This window comes from Neoarius graeffei, chromosome 21 (assembly GCF_027579695.1).
Source record: "Neoarius graeffei isolate fNeoGra1 chromosome 21, fNeoGra1.pri, whole genome shotgun sequence".
NCBI lineage: Eukaryota > Metazoa > Chordata > Actinopteri > Siluriformes > Ariidae > Neoarius > Neoarius graeffei.
In genome coordinates, this window is record NC_083589.1 from 13,556,970 (window position 1) to 13,582,308 (window position 25,339).

A 25,339-nucleotide genomic window follows, 5' to 3' on the forward strand; every position below is an offset into this window, starting at 1 on the left:
AACAGCGCAAATCGGCATGAAGCAGCTGTCGGCGTGTTTAACACAAAAAAGTTTGGAGGGCCAGAAATAGATGGCTGGCGGGTCAAATTTTGCACGAGGGCCGCCTTTTGAGTATGACGGGTATAGAGTGTAGAGAGAAATAAATGTAGATAGAGATGGAAAAGTTAGATAAGAAGATAGAAATAAATATAGAAACAGGCAGACAGACAGATAAGATAGATGAAGGAGAGAGAGCTGTAGCAATGACAGTTATAGAATGTTAAAGTAATGAAGATTACACCATTCATTTCAATGGGAAATTTTTTACTAGTTTTTCTTTAATATCTTATGTATAAAGTGTAGAAAAAATTAACATACTGTAGCTTAAGGCTACATCCACACGACAATGGCAACGAGATTTTATTTAAAAAAATATCGCGTCCACATGGGCAACGGATCAGTAAAATATCAGGTACATATGGCAACGCAACGCTTGCTGAAAACAATGCAATACACATGCCACACCTCTACGTGTGCTGTAAGACGGTCCCATCGGAGACACCAGAACAATAGAAGAAGTAGGACGCATGCGCATAAACCCCTTCTTCTACCCGGCGTGATGCACTCTCAGGAACAAACACACAACAACAAGAAGAAGATGGCTGTGACTACATGAGGAAATCGTGCCTTCTGTGTGTATAAATTAGTTTTATTAGTGTGCATAGTTTTATATAACTTAATTTTCTTATTGTGTGTGAACATTTTGTAAAGCATTTCTATATAATTTATATAACTTTTTATATCATGTGTGAACATTTTGAAAAGCAGTCTTATCCAATAAAAAAAAGAAATTCAAGAAATGGTTCAGTTACTTGTTTATTTAAAAGAAAAGCTGTATACAAAAGTGAATGCAATGCAGTGGTTCATACAAAACAGCGAGAGTGCTGCTTGTTCTAGTCATGTGGTTGTGACGTCATCGTAAACAAATCCGTTCTACTCATCCAGACGACTTCGCAACGGCGCCGTTGCCAGATTTTTCCACTCTGGAACCCGTTCTCAAAAAATATCGTTTTGGGGCACCCAAAACGCCGGTGCCGTGTGGACGCCAGGCCGAAACGATAAACAATTTTATCAGATTCACCTGAATCCATTGCCATGTGGACAGTCTCTAAGTGTCATTTACAAGACCTACACAACAAAGTTTGAACAATGGTTCTCCATTACGAGGTTCTTGAGGAATTATTCACAGAAAATCAGGTAGAAGAAAAAGGGAATAGTAAGAATAGTCTAAGAAAAACTAAATAATGCTTTTCTTTGTGACTACTGTAATTATTTTTAATCACACTATCCGGTGCCAACCAGATGAGGATCTTTTGAGTCTGGTTCCTCTCAAGGCTTCTTCCTCATGTCATCTCAAGGACTTTTTCCTTACCACTGTCACCTCAGGCTTGTTCATTAGGGATAAATTTGTAAAAAAAAAAAATTAAATCCAGAATTTATATATTTCTGTAAAGTTCATTGTCCATTGTTAAAAGTGCTATACAAATAGAATTTGAGATGATATATAAAATTTCAGCTTGATCATTTTCTGAGAAACTATTTTCTGAACTTAAGCCCAAACTTTGCATATGCCCTCAGAATCTTGTACTGTAATCCAAGTTTCTCACTAATTCATGCAACCATTCATATTAGGCTGAACTTCCTTAGAATTGATTGACATGGCAGCCGTATAGTTTATAAATCTCAACATGTTTTGTGATAATGGGTTCAGAACCTGTCACACAGATTTTGTAACCATAGGGTAACAATTCTAAAAGAAGTTTACAAATTTTTTTTTTTTCATATTGCGGAAATGATCTTAAATTACTGTGGTTGGGGATATATGGTCCAGTTTTTGTTGTTGTTGTTGTTGTTGTTGTTGTTTATTTGTTTTTAAATATATAATTTCAGGAAAAGAAGAATGAGAAAATACAATTTCTCTGTCAACATAATTACAATATTTGTGCAAAAATATGGATAGTGCCCCCTTGTGGTACTCTAGAAAAACCTGAATCCAAATATCCTGAGGATAGTTCACTGTTAACCCTGTTAAATGCCTGCTGAAATCTGATTGGCTGATGATGGCCATGTTTTTTTAAGCAATCAAGTCATTATCAAAATTCCACTTAAAGATTACCACAGAGATTCAGTACGCAAACTTGACTGGACTTACGGCTCCTTAAAAATAAAAAATAAAAATCTGAACCCCACCTCCAATAAATTACACCCAAAACTGTTTCTTGTCTGATTCTTGTCCTGTATAGGCCTTTCAGTCTTGCATGCATGTCTCTAACTAATCATGAATTACTGCTGTTTTAGTAAATTAGGCTCAGTCAACTAAGAATTGATTAGCAAGTTGTATCCATCTTGGTCACAGATCTCATTTGAGAATTACTGAGTTTTATAATCTGCTGAAGACTTCGACAGCAATTTTGTGGCGATCCAAATAATAGACTAGTTAGCAAAAGTAGGTTTTGTATATTATACAAATTAGTAACAATAAAAATCTAAGCAGGCATAGCTATAGGGTTATTGAGACTTTTTTGTTTGGGAGAATCATGGAATCAGAAAAAAAATATTTTGTTTGTTTGGCTTATGGTTCTTAAGATATGGACCAAAATATAAAACCCTGTGCTATAGTGTTTCCATAAGGACCATTGGGCCCATCTCACTTCCCTGAGGAGCAGGAAGAAGTACTATCTATTCACCATATTTCACATATCTATAACTTATGGTTCGGTCTGCATGATTCAATATGAAAGAAGAAGAAGAAAATTCATAATATAAACAAAAGGGTTCTGGAACTTTGTGCTTGGATATCTAATAATAAGAAACACCTGAAGAAAGACATTAGCATTGGAGCACATTTGCTGTTTATTATTATTATTATTATTATTATTATTATTATTAAGAAGAAGAAGAAGAAAATCCTTACAAAATCTAGAGAGCTTGGCCCCTTAATATTAAATATAAAAAGAAAAATCCTATACATTTCACTAAGGTAATACTTCAAAAATAGTTCAACATGATTTTACCCCAATAAGAAGAACATATTCAGACCTAGTAGGGTGCCTGTACACCATGGCCTAGTAAATCACACATCACATCACATTATCTCTAGCCGCTTTATCCTTCTACAGGGTCGCAGGCAAGCTGGAGCCTATCCCAGCTGACTACGGGCGAAAGGCGGGGTACACCCTGGACAAGTCGCCAGGTCATCACAGGGCTGACACATAGACACAGACAACCATTCACACTCACATTCACACCTACGGTCAATTTAGAGTCACCAGTTAACCTAACCTGCATGTCTTTGGACTGTGGGGGAAACCGGAGCACCCGGAGGAAACCCACGCGGACACGGGGAGAACATGCAAACTCCACACAGAAAGGCCCTCGCCGGCCCCGGGGCTCGAACCCAGGACCTTCTTGCTGTGAGGCGACAGCGCTAACCACTACACCACCGTGCCGCCGGGCCTAGTAAATTGAGAAGAAAATATAATGAAGATTAAAAAAGCATATTATGAATTTATATAATCTTGAGCTTTATTCCAGACTTTATTTTACTTCAGTGTACTTTGTAACCTGTCCTTCTGATGCTGCATTTAATATTTTTGTTTTTGTTTTTTTTTCTTCCAAGTTCTGAACCAATTTCCTGCTGATGAGAGAGAGACTGTGTATGTTAAAGAAGGACAGGGGGTTGTCCTCCTGTGTGATCCACCCTCTCGCTACCCAAGTAAGAGATTTTCTTTACAACTATACCTATCCAGTGTTAATTGTAAATACTTTATATCATAAAAAATATTAAAACTTTAAAAAAAAACTTTAAACAATTATGCATTAAAACATAAAAAAATGTTCAGTGCATGTTTAATCTTATATTAAGATTAAACATGATACAAAAAAAGCATCGGCGTAATTATGTGTTCATAAAATACACAAATTCTAGATTTTATCATCAGTATATTCTGTTATACAATTCAAGTCAAGCCAAGTGACTTTATTGTCATTTCAACCATATACACCTGGTACAGCAAACATTGCAAGACAGTGCAGTAAAGACAGGACAACAGGACAATCCATTGAAATCCCATGATTTTAACATATGATCTTAATTTTTATTTGTTCCTTGTATTTTTATCAGATGAGGTGATGTACCGATGGATCTACAATGATTTCCCCAACTTTATTATCCCTGATCAGAGGCGCTTTGTGTCTCAGACCACAGGCAACCTCTACATTGCTAAAGTAGAGCCCTCTGACATTGGCAACTACTCATGTTTTGTGTCCAGCCCTACCATTGGCAAAAGTGTCTTCAGCACACCCTTCGCTCTGGAGCCAGAGCTAGAAAGTGAGTCTGTGTATGCACAACAATTAAAAGCCAACAATAGTATTAGCTCTGATAAATATTTCCACTGATTTAAATAAAATAGTAAGATTATCAAAGCACCTTTATTATGCTGGCAGACCATTTCTACTGTAAGTGGTACAAACCCTTTGTGATTTTCTGATGAGTTTAATACATACAATAATTAACCTCTTCCTTATATCTTTTCAGAGGAAGTTAAACGATATCCTGCAGACATTCGAGTCAGATTTCCTAAGACATATGCCCTGGTAGGGCAAAATGTCACACTGGAGTGCTTCGCTCTGGGAAAGTAAACCACCAAATCAGATCTAGTGTGACTTTTCTAATTTATTTTCAGTTTATCTATTCAGTTTAACTATTACTGTAGCTACTTTTTTTTCTGCTGCTTTCCTCTGGACACTTTGAGTTGTGGGACTGTATTAGGACTCTATTGACATCACATCATTCAATCATACATGTTATAAAAGTAACAAGAATTAGCAGACTGACTGGAGTAGGACAACATCGCAATCTATACTTTATAAACCAAGCCAAGCATGCACAAGCCATAAGCTTTCCACAAGTGCCATGTCAATATATGAATTAAATACACCATGCCATGTCCTTGATTCTTAATGTTTATTCAAATCAGCATTGTGAAGACATAATCAATATACACTATTTACTTGTAGCAAAATCTTTCCTCTAGTCTGAAGGTCCAATAAAAACAACAGGCAGGCCACTACTCATAGGTGTGTCATGTTTGTGTGCTTCTCAGCCCTCTTCCACACATCCGCTGGAGGAAGCTGGATGCAGATCTGCCACCAAACTATGAAGTAAGCATGAATGGTGCTCTGCTACACCTCATCAATGTGCAATACGAGGATGAGGGTAGCTATGAATGTGAGGCCCTCAACGTCAAGGGCATGGACTGGTACCGCCAGTGGCTTTATGTGGAGGGTAAGGGCAAGTTTTTATTTCACTTGTTTTGATCTTGCCATTCTTGTGGACTGTATGTATTAAAGCTTGACTGTGCATGATTGAGAGCCAGGATGAAAGTTTGTGAACTCTGTTGTTTATTAGGGTAAATGCAATATTCGTCATAAGTATTCCAGGTGAGGGACAAAGAACAGGCAGACAACATCAAATTTAAATTTTAGAACTATAATAAAAGTAACATTTATGAGTGAATGTGCAGCAGAATACAGTACATGAAATTAATATTTAAACATGAAATATATGAATGTTTTTATGCATATTTTAATTCTTGCTTTAATATGATTTTCTGACCAGGTGCTCCAGAGTGGGCAGAGCATATCAATGACACAGAGAAAGATGTCGGCAGTGAGCTTACTCTTTCCTGCAGGGCTGTGGGCAAGCCATTACCATGGATTCGCTGGTTGAAGGATGGATATTCAGTCAGTTCTCTTTCTGTTGTGAAATTCTAGATAAAACTTTATTTGAAGGGCCTATGTAACACATTCAGAAGTGATGCATAAATGTTTTAGAAGGCAATTATTGAATGTACACATACTGCACCATATCAGCATTATCAGTACAAATTTGATTACTACTTTACTTTGAGGTCACTAAAATAATTTATTTGCTGACATACAGTGGATTCAGAAAGAATTCAGACCCTTTTACTTGTTGAAGACTTTATTATATTGTGGATTTGAGTTTGAATTAATATGACTGACATTTTTACCAATCATCGATAATGCTGAAGTGAAAACATTTTCAGAGATTTTTGAAAACTGACTGAAAATCTCATCTCATCTCATCTCATCTCATCTCATTATCTCTAGCTGCTTTATCCTTCTACAGGGTCGCAGACAAGCTAGAGCCTACCCCAGCTGACTACGGGCGAAAGGCGGGGTACACCCTGGACAAGTCGCAGGTCATCACAGGGCTGACACATAGACACAGACAACCATTCACACTCACATCTACGGTCAATTTAGAGTCACCAGTTAACCTAACCTGCATATCTTTGGACTGTGGGGGAAACCGGAGCACCCGGAGGAAACCCACGCAGACACGGGGAGAACATGCAAACTCCACACAGAAAGGCCCTCGCCGGCCACGGGGCTCGAACCCAGACCTTCTTGCTGTGAGGCGACAGCGCTAACCACTACACCACTGTGCCGCCGACTGAAAATCAAAAACTGAAATATTTTATTCACAAAAGTATTCAGACCCTTTATTCAATACTTTGTAGAAGCCCCATTAGCAGGAATTTAAGCTTTGCACACCTGGATTTGGGCAGGTTACCCCATTCTTCATGTCAGATCCTCTCAAACGCAATCAGATTGCATGGTAAGAGTCTGTGAGCTGCTATCTTCATGTCTCTCCACAGATATTCAATGGAGTTAAGTCTGGGCTTTGGCTGGGCCACTGAAGGACATTCAGAGATCGGCCCTGAAGCCACTTCAGTGTTGTTTTGGCTGTATGTTTAAGGTCATTGTTGTGTTGAAGACAGGGAGCAATGGAGACGAAAGATCCGCTATGGCAACCCCTAATCAGGAGCAGCCAAAAGAAGAAGAAGAAGACTCCAGTTTAAGTTTGCATGCAGTCTGCAGGAGGTTTTCTTCAAGGATGATCCTGTATCTGGGTGCATTCCTTCATCCCTCAATTGTTACCAGTTTCCTGTCCCTGCTGCTGAGGCGCGCCCTATAGCATGATGCTGCCATCATGTTTCAGTGTGTGGATGGTATTAGCCAGGTGATGTGCAGTACCAGCTTTTTGCCAGACATAGTGCTTGCTATTCTGCCCAGAGAGTTCAATTTTCATTTTATCAGATCAGAGAAAAAATTTCCACATTTTGCCAGAGTCATTTAGGCAGTCATATGCCTTATACTCAACAGCATTCCATCTTGCCACTCTGCCATGAAGGCCTTTGTCACATCTGCATGCATTTGCATGTTCACCAAACTTTCACTCATGCACACGCTGAGCGGTGTGCACCTCTAATGACATACACTTGCCCCGGATTTAAGTGCAATCAGTGTGCACATAAAGGGACACTGCCTAGACCTATATGGTATGAAGTATTGAGTTTCCGAGTGACCCTTTCTGAGCCATGTTAGTATCTTGTCTTCCTGGTTTTTGACTCACATTCTGTATTTCTGGTTTCTGCATTGTCTCTTATCTACGGTAAGACTGTCTGTTTGTGCCTTGCCCGACCCTTTGCCTGTTTACTGTTCATGACTCTTCCTGCCAATTTGGACTGTATGCCTGTTTGTTATTCTTTTAATAATAAAATCTTCCTACACTTACATCTGTCTCTACTCAACCCATTTTCTGACAGATTACTTCGCCATATCATGGATGTGCAGAAGAGTGTGTTTAGGGGATGAGGACCTAGCACTGGACGCTGTGCCATCAGTGCTCTGCTCTGGCTCTGGACAGACATGCCACTGGATTCTTGGCTTAGATGGGGTCTTGGTCTTAGGTCGGGCCTTGAATAGGTGCAAGGACACAGATGGAGGCTTGGGTTCCAGACAAGACATGGACATGGGCTCCAGATAGAACCTGGATATGGACTTGGGCTCTGGAAAGAACATGGATTTGGGCAAGGGCTCGGGCTCTGGACAGGGCTTGGGCATGGACTTCGGACAGGGCATGGACAAGGGCTCAGGTTCTGGACTGGACATGGGCTTGGGTTTTGGACTGGACATGGGCTCAGGCTTTAGACAGGACTTGGGCTCCGGTCGAGATATGGGCTCTGGACAGGACTTGGACTTTGGACAAGGCATGCACATGGGCTTGGGGTCCAGGCTGGGCATGGACTTGGGCATGGATGTGGACCCATATGTCAGGGACAGGCATAGGTTTTGTCTGAGCAATATTCTTGTCCTTGCTGAAGTCCAGTGGTGGAGTGACAATGTCCTCAAAGCTGGGCAGCATGGCAATGATGTCCTCAAAGCCAAGTGGTGCAGTGAGGAGTTCGTCCATGCTGAAGCCTGGTGGCAGAGCGACAATGTCCTCAAAGCCAGGCGGCAGGGCGAAGAGCTCATCCGCACTGAAGCCGGGTGGCACGGTGACGTCTTTAAAGCTGGGTGGCATGGTGAAGAGCTTGTCTGTGCTGAAATCTGGAGCAGCGGCTGCCCTGTTGGCCTATGTTGCTGGCTTTGGAGCTGGCAATGGAGCAGAGGCCACCCTGTCAGCCTCTGGTACAGGCTCTGTAATGGGCAGTGAAGCTGAGGCTGCCCTGTCGGCCTCTGGTGCTGGCTCTGGCGCAACAGCCTCCTCCTCTGCTATTCTGTCGACCTCTGGAGGGAGCTCTGGAGTGACAGCATCCTCCTCTACTGCTGCGTGGGAACCAGGAGGTCTGGAACCAGGACTTGAGTTCCTCAATGAATGCCTGGGTGTTCCAGAGGCATGGGTGCTGCGTCTTTACTAAGCATTGGGCCCACCAGCATGTTGGTCCGGTGAGGCAAAAATCATGTAGCAGACCCATAATGCCTCTGGAGGTTTGGGCTCAACTAGACTGTCAAAAAAAAAACTGCATTGAAGCAGAAATCCAATCCATTCCATTGTAGCATGCTGGTGTGTTCAATTCTACTTGTTGCAGAAAAATTATTGATCTGGGCTGAGGCATGGAAACTCGGGCATGGTGTTGAGCAGCATGCCTGCTCTCTTCTGCTACATACATGATTCTGTGAAATATTCTGTCAGAAAATGGATTGAATGGAGACAGATGTAAGTGCAGGAAGAGTTTATTATTAAAAGAATAACAAACAGACATACAGTCCAAATCAGCAGGCAAAGTCATGAACAGTAAACAGGCAAAGAATCAGGTGAGGCACAGACAGTCTTAGGCAAGAGACAATGTAGAAACCAGAAATACAGAACCTAAGTCAAAAACCAGGAAGACAAGATACTAACACCACTCAGGAACTCAGTACTTCACACTGTATAGGTGTAGATAGCTTCCTTTTATGCATGCGCTGATTGCACTTAAATCTGGGGCAGGTGCTTGTCATTAGAGGTGCACGCTGCCTAGTGTGTTGTGAGTGAAACTTTGGTGCATACGCAAATGTACACAAATATGGCAGCCTGATTAGTGCTGCAGAGATGGTTGCAGGTTCTCTCATCTCTGCACAGGACTTTTAGAACTCTTTTAGAGTGACTATTCACATCTTTCTTACGTGCCTGACCAAGGACTTTCTTTCCCAGATGCCCAATTTGGCTGGTTGACCAACTCTAGGAAGGTTTAAGGTTGTGCCCAAATACTTCTATTTCAAAATTATTAAGGCCACTGTGGCTCTGGGACACTGAAAGCATTCAAAATTGTTTTATATATTTGCCCTGATCTATGCCTTGTCACAATTTGATCACGGAGATCCAGAGACAGTTCCTTGGACTTCATGGCTTGGTTTTTGTCCTGATAGTGCAGTGTAAATTGCAAATTCAACTTCAGTTGAATTCCACACACATATCAAGATACTTAAAGCAAACAGGATGCAGCTGGCCACAGTTTGGAGTGCCACAACAAAATATCTGAATACTTTAATGAATAAGAAAATTCAGTTTTTGATTTTTAATCTGAATAGTTTCTGAATCCAGTCTATATAATTTAAAAATATGTCATGCTGAATTGGAATGATTCTTCATAAGAGTTTTCAGTCTAAATGGCCCACGAAGATGACAGAAGATCATAGCTGATGAAGATGCTAAGGTGCTCTTAGTAAGACCAAAAAAAAAAAAAGGTTTCTAATTTTCTGAAATGAAAAATACAGTCAATGATTACAGTGCAGGGTTCATATGTCTTTCATGCATTATAAAGACAAAGAAAATCAAAAGCTTTTGTCATCTCACAGGTTTTATCATAAGCCTGACATAAATCTTTCAGTATTGTTTTTTAAAAGATTCATACAATACCCAATGCCTCATAAAGGTCAAAAATTGGTACCCTTCTAATAATTATTGTTATATTCCTTCTTTACTTAAGTATGGCAAAGGGGAGCTGAAGTTCTCCAGTCTTACTTTTGAAGACTCGGGCATGTATCAGTGCATTGCTGAGAACAACTGGGGAACCATCTACGCTAATGCAGAGTTGCGTGTGGTCTGTGAGTTGCATTGCACAGATCCACACAACAGCAAGTGTTTCCTTTATAACATTTAAAGAATTAGCCATTTAAAAGTTTTGATACCCTCTTCCTAGCCTGTGCACCAACATTCATTTACAACCCAGTAAAAAAGACTTTGTTGGGTGCTGAAAATGGGCGTGTGGTGATCGAGTGTAAACCACGAGCTGCTCCAAAGCCAAGGTTTATTTGGAAACGTGGCTCTGAAACACTCTCCAACTCATCCCGGTAAGTTTATTTTCAGACTCCACTCTACACCAAAAGGCCCGGTCCCACTGCACTTATGGATGCAAAGAGGATGTAAAACGTAAAAAAATCTTTGCCATCCGTTGGAAAACGCTATGCATCCATTGTGTACTCATTGCATACGTGCTTCATACGCTCTATCCATCGAGCATCCGTCCACTGTGATTTCATCCGCGCAAAAAGTTTTGAGCTGCACAAAACTTTTAGAACAGATGAACTTTCCGCCGTGTACGATGTAAATCCGCGACATATACGAGCAACAAACGTTCTATGTCCGTTATCATCCGTTAAACGTCTGCTGTATCCTCTCTGCATCCTCTGGGCATCCTCGCAACTCACATCCGCTGCAGCTGAAAACGGAAAGAGGGAGGAAAGATAAGGTACATGAAACGTCTATTCATCGTTAGTAGCACGGAAATAGAAAGGATGTAAGCGTATGCATCTCGTATATAAAGTATTCAAAACGGACAAAGCGTTTATATCTGGGATGTATCTCGTATATTTAGGATGTCTGGAGTATGTCTAGAGTATGTAGAAGGACACCTAGCGGACAATCGATATTTTGTATAAAAAGGGGGAGAAAATCATCTAGTAGTAGAGATGTATCGATGTAGCCGCCAGCACGTCTTTCCGCTTTATGCTGACGGCGTGCATGCTGCATCCCTTTATATCCGCGGAGCAGATGCAATTCATACCCCCCGCATGCGCAGTGAACGGTCTGCATCCGATATACATCCGCGCAACATCCCCTTTGTTTCCGTTAGGCGTACGTGATGCATCCCCTTCATCTGCTATGCATCCGCTCTTTCTGCTATGCGTCCGCTTCTCAGTTATCACCGGTAACCCCTTCGGAGCTGTCATCCACTTCCATCCGCTTTCATCCGCTAGGCTTCCTATGAACATGCGTTTAACATCCCCGCTATATACTACCCACGTCCGTTCTTTTCCTTTCTGTTTTCGCAAATTTTCGCCAATTTTGTACATTTCTGGAGTGGATGAAAACGGATAGAGCCACCCCCGAAATTTTGCTCGTCCGCTGTGTCCTTTTTGCATACGTTTTGTGTCCATCGGCCAGTGGGACCGGGCCTTAAGCAAGAGCATAAACTTTGTTGTCATGTTCCTACTTAATCTGTAATGCACAGACCACTGCCTAGATATTATTTTATATGCACTGGTTTGCCTTAGTATCAAATTTATTGTAACAAATACAGCTATTTAAGTTTAATACACTGTGATATATTGTTTTTGTTATTTACGATACATGTGCTGCAGATAGAGATAATGGCATTGTGTTATGCCTTTAATGCATTGGAAGTACAGTATATTAAAGAAAAAAAACAAAGTTGCCTGAATGTTCCCCTTACTTATATTACCCTGTTACTGTATATCATGTGCAGTATAATGCTCTTATATTATATTATATTATATTATATTATATTATATTATATTATATTATATGATATTATATTATATTATATTATATTATATGTTGTTTTCTAAAGTAACTGTCTCCTTTTATTTGATAGTGTGTTTGTTTGGGATGATGGGAGTCTGGAGATTCTGAATGTGACTAAGGCTGATGATGGTTTATACACATGTTATGCAGAGAATGACCGTGGAAGGGCCAACAGCACAGGGACTCTTAGTATCAAAGGTTGGTGATTGTGTTTTTACAGTTGTTCCATCTTTTATGTCTTTAGATTAAAAAGTACATGAATAAATTTAAGGCAGCTTTTAATGTAATCTACTTTCTAAATTTCATTTCTGTTTGAACAATATTTTATCAAGCATATTTTTATGTTGTATACCTAGGACACTGGCTTAAATTTGGCATAACAATGTAAGTTCACAGCAAATATTAGGAGATTCTACTACTTATGACAGAACATGACAGTACACTTTAAGGTTTCATGAGGTGCTAAATAGGTAACAACTTATGACCCTGAAAAAGACTTTTCCAGTACTGTTAATAATTGAGTGAAATGGGCTTCTAAGTGGTGCGACTTAAGAGTTTGCACAAAAGAAAAGAACTGTGAACTGGGAATTAGATATCTAATAGATTCTGTCTATTAGATATTTGTTTATCCTTTAGTGCTTTAAGTGGATGTATACTCTGGCAGGATTAGCTATGACAGCATTGGGAGGCCATCCACATCGGATCTGCTTTAATATCAATAGATCCTCGATTAAGGTACAGTACATGAATCCATTTATCATGGCACACCTTCAGCTTGTTCAGTGTGCTGAGTGCAGGATGTTTAGTCATGCTTCCTCTGTCACTAGTGATAGCTTTATTTGTGAGAAGTGCAGATTAGTTAGTTCTCTGACGGAGAAGATTGCAGGTTTGGAGGTGTGTATCAGACTTTAGAGAGGGTTAGTGAGAATGAGAACAGTGTAGTTTCTGCAGGGGAAAGTCTGTATGTCCTAGGTGGAGTTAGTAATTCCCCAACTCTGGCATTAGAAACCTCACAGCGGGACGAATGGGTGACGACTCGGTGGCATAAGCGTAGAGCCAAAGCTACCACTGAGGGTCGCCCATGGGAGCACCACTCCTCTCCGCTTCACGTGTCGAACAGGTTTGCCCTCCTCAGTGATACACCCACTGAGAAACCTGAAAGAGCTCTGGTTATAGGAGACTCTATCATACAGCAGGTGAAATTAGCTAGGCCTTTTGAGGCACCAGCAGCTTTAGTCAGGTGTATACCGGGGGCCAGGGGGCCAGACATAACAGGTAATCTTAGGGTCCTAGTCAAAGATAGTTATCCATGTAGGAGCTAATGATATGCACCTTTGTCAGTCTGAGGTTACCAAGAGTAACTTTGTAGAGGTGTTTAAATTAGCGAAGGCGATGTCTGATGCTGTAGTATGCGCTGGTCCCATCCTAATGTGGTGTGGCGATGTAGCTTACAGCAGGTTATGGTCATTGAACTGCTGGTTGTCCAGGTGTTGCTCTGAAAACAGTGTGGGCTTAATAGATAATTGGACTAATTTTGAGGGCACTACAGCCTGTTAGGGCAGACGGTATCCATAGGTGCTGCTCTCATTTCTTGCAGCATAGCTCATAGTCTCAGAACAGGCCTGGTAAACTTCTGACAATCCAGAGCCAAGGCCAGGGAGCAGATGAACAGGCTAAACTGACTGTCTGCTAGCTGCACAGAGTCGTCAATCAGGGTCTAATGCATCAAAATTGTGTCTGTTCCCCGAGCTAAACAAAAAAGTAGAAATACTCAGAGAGTTTATTCCAGTAATATAATCAATATAAAATTAGATCATACTGATTGTATAGCCACTGCCAGCACCTTTGATCAAAAGGTAGATCTATTAAATATTAGATCTCTTACATCTAAATCGCTAATTGTTAATGAACTTATTACTGATCAGGAGTTTAATGTACTGTGTTTAACAGAAACAAAGATTAAGCCTAATGAATATATAGCATTAAATTAAGCTAGTCCTCCTGGATACAGTTATATATAACAGCCTCGTCTAACTGGCAGAGGAGGCAGCGTTGGGGTTATTTATAATGATTATCTAGGTGTAACACAAAAACCTGGTTATAAATGTAATATATTTGAAGTTCTTCATACTAATATAATGTACAGTGGCATGCAAAAGTTTGGGCACCCTTATTGAAAATGTCTGTTCCTGTGAATAGTTAAGTGAGTAGAAGATGAACTGGTCACCAAAAGGCATAAAGGTAAAGACGATACATTTCTTTTCAGCATTTTCTGCAAGATTTGTGTATTATTGTTGTTTTGTACAATTGGAGAGTGAAAAACGAAAAGGAACACCATGCAAAAGTTTGGGCACCCAGAACATTTGAGTTCTCAGGTAACTTTTACCAAGGTTCCAGACCTTAATTGGCTTATTGAGCTGTGGCTTGTTCAAATTCTTCATTAGGAAAGGTCAGTTGATGCAGATTTCAAAGCTGTATAAATTCTCTGACTCCTCAAACTTGTCCCTAAAATCAACAGCCATGGGCTCCTCTAAGCAACTCCCTCACATTCTCATCTCATCTCATCTCATCTCATCTCATCTCATCTCATCTCATCTCATCTCATCTCATCTCATCTCATCTCATTTCATTATCTCTAGCTGCTTTATCCTGTTCTACAGGGTCTCAGGCAAGCTGGAGCCTATCCCAGTTGACTACGGGCGAAAGGCGGGGTACACCCTGGACAAATCGCCAGGTTATCACAGGGCTGACACATACAGTGCGTTTACATGCACATCCAAATCGAGCTACTGTCGGTAATCGAGCTAAGGGTCCCAGCAGGGGTGCCAGAGAAATCCAATCCTACATGCACACAAGGAAATCGAGCTATTGTATGAGGTACATTGTGCACCCGAGCCACAGGTGGCGCTACATGCCCCATCGTGTTGGTACACTTCCGGTTGTCATCATGAAGAAGAGCTATTCAAGAGTATAAACAAAGTTATTAGTTCCGTGTTCACAAGAAGAATGACGACGAGGACAGCAACATCGAGAGATGTTGTTCCTCCTGACCTCTTCTGCTGCTCGCTACTACTACTGTTGTCATGCTGACCGAGGCTGTTGTGTTTCCTACTTGTGGTCTCGTCACTCGTCATTTCCGGAAGGGGCAGTGCTGAACTAAGTAGCTCGACTACGTAGCTCGATAGGGTTTACATGCACTAAGTAGCTCGGCTACAATCGCATAATCTAGGTCGCGTAGCTCGATTACGAGAAATCCAGTTCGGTTTGATTTCAGCCGAGCTAAGGTGTTTCCATGGCATTTAGAACTTCGATTTCAGTCGAGCTACGGCAGAAATTCGATTTTCTCTATGTGCATGTAAACGCACTGATTGACACAGACAACCATTCACACTCACATTCACACCTACGGTCAATTTAGAGTCACCAGTTAACCTAACCTGCGTGTCTTTGGACTGTGGGGGAAACCGGAGCACCCAGAAGAAACCCATGCGGACACGGGGAGAACATGCAAACTCCGCACAGAAAGGCCCTCGCTGGCCACGGGGCTCGAACCCGGACTCCCTCGTAGTCTGAATAATAAAATAATTAATGCTCACAAAGCAGGGGAAGGCTACAAGAACATAAAGTGTTTTCAGGTAGCTGTTTCCTCAGATTGGAATGTCATTAAGAAATGGCAGTTAAAAGAAAGTGGAGATCAAGGTGAGGTCTGAAAGATGAAGAAAACTTTCTGAAAGAACTGCTCGTTGGATTGCCAGAAAAGCAAATAAAAACCTGTTTGACTGCAAAAGACCTTCAGAAAGATTTAGCAGACCCTGGAGTAGTGGTGCACTGTTCTACTATGCAGCAACACCTCAACAAATATGACCTTCATGGTAGAGTCATCAGAAGAAAACCTTTCCTGCGTCCTAGCCACAAAATTCAGCATCTGAAGTTTGCAAATGAACATCTAAATAAGCCTGATGCATTTTGGAAACAAGTCCTGTGGACTGATGAAATCAAAATAGAACTTTTTGGCCACAATGTGCAAAGAAAAAAGGAGAAAAAAGGGTGCCAAATTTCAGGAAAAGAACACCTCTCCAACTCTGAAGCATGGGTGTGGATCGATCATGCTTTGGGGTTGTGTTGCAGCCAGTGGCATAGGGCACGTTTCATTGGTGGAGGGAAACATGGATTCAAATAAATACCAGCAAACCCTGGAAGCAAACATCACACTATCTGTAAAACAGTTGAAGTTAAAAAGAGAACGGGTCCTACAATAAGACGATGATCCAAAACGCACCTCAAAATCTACAATAGAATACTTCAAGAGGCACAAGCTGAAGGTTTTGCCATGGCCCTCACAGTCCCCTGACCTAACCATCATTGAAAATCTGTGGATAGATCTCAAAAGAGCAGTGCATGCAAGACAGCCCAAAAAACTTGTAGAACTGGAAGCCTTTTGCAAGGATGAATGTGTGAAAATCCCCCAGGTAAGAACTGAAAGATTATTAGCTGGCTACAAAAAGTGTTTACAAGCTGTGCCAAAGGGGGTATTACTAGGTACTAACTGTGCAGGGTGCACAAACTTTTGCTTTGGGCCCTTTTCCTTTTTTGTCATTTTGAAAATGCAAAAGATGAAAATAAAAAAATTGTTTTTGCTTAAAATATAAAGGGAATGAGCCATCTTTAACTTTATGCCTTTTGGAGATCGTTTCAACTTCAAATTGCTTAACTGTTTACAGTAACAGCAATTTTGACCAGGGGTGCCCAAACTTTTGCATACCACTGAATGTAGTCTTGAAAAATAAGTCTACCCAGTTAATTCTGTTACTTATTATTTACAGGCCCCCGGGGACATATTCTGAGTTTCTTTCTGAATTTGCAGATTTTTATCTCAGACCTGGTCATTTCCTTAGACAAAGCTTTAGTTGTCTGGGATTTTAATATGCACTTCGATAACCCAGATGACCCTCTGAAAACAGCATTTGTGTCCATTTTAGATTCAGTAGGGGTGAATCAGAATGTCATAGGACCTACCCATAATGGTGGTCACACTCTCTATCTAATACTAACATTCAGGTTAAACAGAAAATATAGTCACTCTTCCACAGTCTGAAGTTCTCAGATCATTGTCTCATGACATTTAAAATACATCTGAGCAATAATATATGCACCTCACCATGCTACTGTATTAAACGTACATTCACGTCAACTACTGCACAGAGTTTTATAAATAATCTCCCAGAGTTATCAGCTTTGATTGGATCACTGTCAAGTCAAGTCAAGTCAAGTTTATTTGTATCGCACTTTGAACAATAAACACTGTCGCAAAGCAGCTTTACAGAATTTGAACGACTTAAAATATGAGCTAATTTTATCCCTAATCCATCCCCAATGAGCACGCCTATGGTGACGGTGGCAAGGAAAAACTCCCTCAGACGACATGAGGAAGAAACCTTGAGAGAAACCAGACTCAAAAGGGAACCCATCCTCATTTGGGCAACAACAGACAACATGACGATAACATTAACAGTCCTAACATAAAGTCAGCTTCGTTGATGCTATAAACCCCCCCACCGACAGAAACCCGAGCGCAAAACCGTTCACGACAACCGCAGTCCCAAAGTCAGCAAGTCAACTGCAGTCCGCAGCCACAAAAGCATCACTGCAAGAGTCCAGAGCGTCCTCCATGCGCGACCCCCAACTGTCTACATGGGGCCGCCCTCCACAGGAGCGATACGATGAGACTCCAAGCAGACACAGGGCACCAGGATGGATCAGGCAGGTCCAAGGAGCAGAAGAGGTCAGCATCTCGATCCCAAGACAGACATGTAACTCAGAGGGGCAGATTTGGGGGGGGGGGGGGGGAGAAGAGAGAGAAAACACAGGTTGTTAGGTATGCCCAATGTCACCTGAACAAGTAGGAACAGTATACATATTGTACTGAGTACAAGCAGGGACTCTGGCAACTAACTATGACAGCATAACTAAAAAGGGAGAGCCAGAAGGTAACACAGGGATGAGGGAGCCCCGGGACATAAAGCAGCCAGCCACTACGCCGTCAACAAACTCGAGTGAGCAAGCGAGTGGGGGACTGACAGCATCCATACTGTACATCCCAGTTTACCAAAACACTCTGTCTGAAGACCCTCCAGATCTACACCTTTACCTCAAACACTATTAACAAAAGGCTTGACTAAACAGATATGTTTTCAGCCTAGACTTAAACGCTGAGACTGTGATTCCCAAACACTACTTGGAAGGCTGTTTCATAACTGTGGGGCTTTGTAAGAAAGGCTCTGCCCCCTGATGTAGCCTTCACTATACGAGGTACCAGCAGGTAGCCTGCACCTTTTGATCTAAGTAGGCGTGGTGGGTCATAGAGGAGCAGAAGTTCACTCAGGTGCTGTGGTGTGAGATCATTCAGTGCTTTAAAGGTCAACAGTAGTATTTTATAATCAATACGAAATTTGATTGGGAGCCAATGCAGTGTGGATAAGACAGGTGTGATGTGGTCATATTTTCTAGTTCTAGTAAGGACTCTTGCTGCTGCATTTTGAACTAACTGGAGCTTGTTTATGCACTTATTGGAACATCCAGACAGTAAGGCATTACAATAATCCAACCTGGAGGTAACAAAAGCATGAACTAGTTCTTCTGCGTCATGTAGTGACATTAAATTTCTTATCTTAGCAATATTTCTGAGATGAAAGAAAGCTATCTGGGTAATGTTATCAATGTGAGTTTCAAATGAAAGACTGGGGTCAATAATCACTCTGAGGTCTTTTACTGCTGCACGTGAATAAACAGAAAGGCCATCCAGAGTTACTGTGTAATCAGAAAACTTACTTCTAACTGCATGTGGTCCTAGTACAAGTACTTCAGTCTTGTCAGAGTTAAGCAGAAGGAAATTAATAAGCATCCAATGTCTAATGTCCTTTACACATTCCTCAATTCTATTCAGCTGGTGTCTCTCATCAGGTTTTGCAGAGACATACAACCGTGTGTCATCAGCATAACAGTGGAAACTAATACAATATTTATGAATAATATCACCCAGAGGTAACATATATAAAGAAAAAAGCAGTGGACCCAAGACAGAACCTTGTGGAACACCAAACTTTACCTCAGTACATCTAGAAATATCACCATTTATATCAACATACTGACAGCGGTCAGTTAAATAAGACCTGAGCCAGGAGAGGGCCGTTCCCTTAATTCCCACAACATTTTCTAGTCTATCCAGGAGAATGGAATGATCAGTGGTATCAAATGCTGCAATAAGGTCAAGCAACACAAGCAGCGAGACACAGCCCTGATCAGTTGTCAACAGGAGGTCATTTACTACTTTAACCAGAGCTATCTCTGTACTAAGATGAGGTCTAAATCCTGACTGATACATTTCATGGATGTTATTCCTATGTAAATATAAGCATAATTGCTGTGCCACAGCTTTTTCAAGGATCTTGGAGATAAAGGGGAGGTTTGATATTGGCCGATAATTGGACAGCTGACAGGGATCAAGGTCAGGTTTTTTAATCAGGGGCTTGATAACTACTAGTTTAAAGGATTTGGGTACATAGCCAATCCTAAGAGAAGAAGTTATTATTTTTAGAAGCGGTTCAATTACTTCAGGTATTATCTGTTTGAATAGACGTGTAGGTAAGGGATCTAGTACACAAGTTGAAGCTTTTGATGCCGAGATTAATGAAAGTAATTCAGTTTCTTTTAGGGGAGTAAAACATTCTAATTGCTGATCTGATACAGCTATATTGTTAACTACAGGGTCATCTACATCTACCTTAAATTAGTAGTTTGAATTTTTTGTCGGATATTCTCAATTTTGTCATTAAAAAAATTCATGAAATCGTTGCTACCACATATTACAGGTGTGCATGTGTCTATAGTGGACTTATTCCTGGTTAATTTTGCTACTGTATTAAATAGGAATCTAGGATTATTTTTGTTATCTTCTATTAGGGAGGAGAGATATGTTGATCTAGCAGCACTAAGAGCTTTTCTATACTCAGGAAGCTCTCCTTCCACGCTAATTTGAACACTACCAATTTTGTTTGACGCCATATACATTCCAATTTTCGAGTGGTCTGTTTTAAAGTGCGAGTGTCATCATTATACCAGGGTGCTAATTTTTTGTCTCTGACCATTCTCCTTTTAAGAGGAGCTACGTTATCTAAGGTATGGCGGAATGTTGACTCTAAGCATTCAGTTGCCTGATCAAGTTCTGCAGGGACTGACAGTGACCCAATCAAAGTTGATAACTCTGGGAGATCATTTATAAAGCTCTGTGCAGTAGTTGACGTGAATGTACGTTTAATACAGTAGCTTGGTGAGGTGCATATATTATTACTCAGACATATTTTGAATGAGATGAGATAATGATCTGAGATAACTTCAGACTGTGGAAGTATGACTATATTTTCTACGTTTAACCCGAATGTTAGTATTAGATCGAGGGTGTGACTACCATTATTGGTCAATCCTATGACATTCTGATTAATCCCTACTGAATCTAAAATGGACACAAACGCTGTTTTCAAAGGGTCTTCTGGGTTATCGAAGTGAATATTAAAATCTCCGATAACTAAAGCTTTGTCTAAGGAAATAACCAGATCTGGGATAAAATCTGCAAATTCAGAAAGAAACTCAGAATATGGCCCCGAGGGCCTGTAAATAATAAGTAACAGAATTAACTGGGTAGACCTATTTTTTCGAGGCTACATACATTTATATTAGTATGAAGAACTTCAAATGTATTAAATTTATAACCAGGTTTTTGTGTTACACCTAGATAATAATTATAAATAACCGCAACGCCTCCTCCTCTGCCAGTTAGATGAGGCTGGTGTACAGTATATAACTGTATCCAGGAGGACTCGCTTCATTTAATGCTATATATTCATTTGGCTTAATCCATGTTTCAGTTAAACAAAGTACATTAAACTCCTGATCAGTAATGAGTTCATTAACCATTAGCGCTTTAGATGTAAGAGATCTAATATTTAATAGCCCCACCTTTAGATCAAAGGTGCTGGCAGTCGCTGTACAGTCAGTATGATATAATTTTATATTGATTAGGTTACTGGAACAAACTCTCTGAATGTTTCTACTTTTTTGTTGAGCTCAGGGAACAGACACAGTCTTGATGTAGTGGACCCTGAGTGACGACTCTGTGCAGCTACCAGACAATCGGTTTAGCCTGTTCTTCTGCTCCCTGGCCTTGGCTCTGGATTGTCAGAAATTAACTAGGCCTGTTCTGAGACTATGACCTATGCTGCAGGAAACAAAATTGGTAGCATTCAAATTAGCTTAGAAGGAGAGCTTCCTGAAGTATAGAAAATCTCTTAGTGCTGCTAGGTCAACATATCTCTCCACCCTAACAGAAGATAACAAAAATAATCCTAGATACCTATTTCACACTGTAGTAAAATTAACCAGGAAAAAGACCACTATAGACATATGCACACCTGTAGTATGTAGTTGCAACGACTTCATGAATTTTTTCAATGATAAAATTGAAAATATCCAACAAAAAATTCAAACTACTAATTTAAGGCCAGACAATTTAAGTAACAATTTAAGTAACACTGTAATTAACTATAACTGTATCAGATCAGCAATTAGAATGTTTTACTCTGCTTAGAGAAATCAAACTAATTTCATTAATCTCCACATCAAAATCTTCAACTTGTGTACTAGATCCCTTACCTACACGTCTATTCAAACAGATAATACCTGAAGTAATTGAACAGCTTCTAAAAATAATAACTTCTTCTCTTAGGATTGGCTATGTACCCAAATCCTTTAAACTAGCAGTTATCAAACCCCTGATTAAAAAACCTGACCTTGATCCCTGTCAGCTGTCCAATTATCGGCCAATATCAAACCTCCCCTTTATCTCCAAGACCCTAGAAAAAGCTGTAGCACAGCAGTTATGCTTATATTTACATAGGAATAACATCTATGAAATGTATCAGTCAAGATTTAGACCTCATCATAGCATAGAGACAGCACTGGTTAAAGTAGTACATGATCTACTGTTGGCATCTGATCAGGGCTGTATCTCGCTGCTTGTGTTGCTTGACTGTAGTGCAGAATTTGATATCATTGATCATTCCATTCTCCTGGATAGACTAGAAAATGTTGTGGGAGTTAAGGGAATGGCCCTCTCCTGGCTCAGGTCTTATTTAACTGATCGCTATCAGTATCTTGATGTAAATGGTGATTTTTCTCGACATACTGAGGAAGAGTTTGGAGTTCCACAAGGTTCTGTCTTAGGCACACTGCTTTTTTCTTTACAGATGTTACCTCTCGGTGATATTATTCATAAACATGTTATTAGTTTCCACTGTTATGCTGATGACACACAATTGTATGTTTCTGCAAAACCAGATGAGAGACACCAGCTTAATAGAATTGAGGAATGTGTAAAGGACATTAGACACTGGATGCTTATTACCTTCCTTCTGTTTAACTCTGATGAGACAAAAGTACTTGTACTATGATCACACACAGCTAGAAGTAAGTTTTCTGATTACATGGTAACTTTGGATGGCCTTTCTGTTTCTTCATGTGCAGCAGTAAAAGACCTCGGTGTGATCATTGACCCCACTCCTTCATTTGAAACTCATATCAATAACATTACCCAAATAGTTTTCTTTCATCTTAGAAATATTGCTAAGATAAGAAATTTAATGTCACTACATGACAGGGGCGGACTGGGGCAAAAAAAGTGGCCCGGGAATTTAGTACCTGACTGGCCCACTCAGATGCCAGGGCGGCGGATGCTGGAGGCAGATGCTGGAGGTGGATGATGCGGCAGATGCTGGAGGTGGATGATGGTGGTGAATGCTGGAGGCGGATGATGGGGGAGGAGGATGGTGGTGGATGCTGGAGGCGGATGATGGAGGTGGATGATGGCGGTGGACGCTGGAGGTGGATGATGCAGCGGATGCTGGAGGTGGATGATGCAGCAGATGCTGGAGGTGGATGATGCGGCAGATGCTGGAGGTGGATGATGGTGGTGGATGCTGGAGGTGGATGATGGAGGTGGATGCTGGAGGCAGATGATGGAGGTGGATGCTGGAGGCGGATGATGGAGGTGGAACAAATATGTTCACATATATGTACAGTGGGGCAAAAAAGTATTTAGTCAGCCACCAATTGTGCAAGTTCTCCCACTTAAAAAGATGAGAGAGGCCTGTAATTTTCATCATAGGTACACTTCAACTATGAGAGACAGAATGGGGGGAAAGAATCCAGGAAATCACATTGTAGGATTTTTAATGAATTAATTGGTATATTCCTCGGTAAAATAAGTATTTGGTCACCTACAAACAAGCAAGATTTCTGGCTCTCACTGACCTGTAACTTCTTCTTTAAGAGGCTCCTCTGTCCTCCACTCGTTACCTGTAGTAATGGCACCTGTTTGAACTCGTTATCAGTATAAAAGACACCTGTCCACAACCTCAAACAGTCACACTCCAAACTCCACTATGGCCAAGACCAAAGAGCTGTCAAAGGACACCAGAAACAAAATTGTAGACCTGCACCAGGCTGGGAAGACTGAATCTGCAATAGAGCAGCTTGGTGTGAAGAAATCAACTGTGGGAGCAATTATTAGAAAATGGAAGACATACAAGACCATTGATAATCTCCCTTGATCTGGGGCTCCACGCAAGATCTCACCCCGTGGGGTCAAAATGATCACAAGAACGGTGAGCAAAAATCCCAGAACCACATGGGGGGACCTAGTGAATGACCTGCAGAGAGCTGGGACCAAAGTAACAAAGGCTACCATCAGTAACACACTACGCCGCCAGGGACTGAAATCCTGCAGTGCTAGACGTGTCCCCCTGCTTAAGCCAGTACATGTCCAGGCCCATCTGAAGTTTGCTAGAGAGCATTTGGATGATCCAGAAGAGGATTGGGAGAATGTCTTATGGTCAGATGAAACCAAAATAGAACTTTTTGGTAAAAACTCAACTTGTCGTGTTTGGAGGAGAAAGAATGCTGAGTTGCATCCAAAGAACACCATACCTACTGTGAAGCATGGGGGTGGAAACATCATGCTTTGGGGCTGTTTTTCTGCAAAGGGACCAGGACGACTGATCCGTGTAAAGGAAAGAATGAATGGGGCCATGTATCGTGAGATTTTGAGTGAAAACCTCCTTCCATCAGCAAGAGCATTGAAGATGAAACGTGGCTGGGTCTTTCAGCATGACAATGATCCCAAATACACCGCCCGGGCAATGAAGGAGTGGCTTCGTAAGAAGCATTTCAAGGTCCTGGAGTGGCCTAGCCAGTCTCCAGATCTCAACCCCATAGAAAATCTTTGGAGGGAGTTGAAAGTCCATGTTGCCCAGCGACAGCCCCAAAACATCACTGCTCTAGAGGAGATCTGCATGGAGGAATGGGCCAAAATACCAGCAACAGTGTGTGAAAACCTTGTGAAGACTTACAGAAAACGTTTGACCTCTGTCATTGCCAACAAAGGGTATATAACAAAGTATTGAGATGAACTTTTGTCATTGACCAAATACTTATTTTCCACCATAATTTGCAAATAAATTCTTTAAAAATCAGACAATGTGATTTTCTGGATTTTTTTTCTCATTTTGTCTCTCATAGTTGAAGTGTACCCATGATGAAAATTACAGGCCTCTCTCATCTTTTTAAGTGGGAGAACTTGCACAATTGGTGACTGACTAAATACTTTTTTGCCTCACTGTATTTCCTGTCCTGTTTTGGACAGGAAAGTAATGAGAGAACCTCTAGCACCTCTGGATCCAGACTGGTGTATTTTCTTACTCTTTTCTATGCAAAGAGTGAGGTGTTCCTTGAGGCAAGCATCATATTTTGAAAGCAACACAATAATTTCCAAGAAGTTGCCATGATCCACTGTATCATCATCAAGCATGTATGCTGTCTCCGACTGTGACCCTCTGTAGCTCAAACCTCTTTTTCCAATGAGCTTCACCACATCTATGATGCTCTCCAACACTTGCCGCCTCTTGTGCACCTGCACTTTACAAAGAGACATCTGATGTCCCATGAGAAGGTTCTCAACATTGCGTTTTGAGGACCTAAGGAAATATGCTTCTGCACAACCTCTGTGTAGACTGCTCCTCTCATGTTCCAGACCAGAAACACATACATGTTCTCATGTATGTGTTTCTGGTC

The 25,339-nt window shown here is 41.0% G+C and overlaps 1 protein-coding gene across 1 annotated transcript in view; it reads left to right on the forward strand.

Moving 5' to 3' along the window:
* cntn1b (contactin 1b) overlaps positions 1 to 25,339 on the forward strand; it is a 165,939-nt gene that overhangs the window by 84,257 nt on the left and 56,343 nt on the right. The window contains exons 7-14 of the mRNA XM_060903505.1: positions 3,659 to 3,754; positions 4,163 to 4,369; positions 4,577 to 4,676; positions 5,145 to 5,326; positions 5,660 to 5,784; positions 10,323 to 10,440; positions 10,536 to 10,686; positions 12,231 to 12,358. Of these exons, the coding sequence (XP_060759488.1) occupies positions 3,659 to 3,754; positions 4,163 to 4,369; positions 4,577 to 4,676; positions 5,145 to 5,326; positions 5,660 to 5,784; positions 10,323 to 10,440; positions 10,536 to 10,686; positions 12,231 to 12,358 (1,107 nt within the window). The remainder of the gene's footprint in view (positions 1 to 3,658; positions 3,755 to 4,162; positions 4,370 to 4,576; positions 4,677 to 5,144; positions 5,327 to 5,659; positions 5,785 to 10,322; positions 10,441 to 10,535; positions 10,687 to 12,230; positions 12,359 to 25,339) is intronic.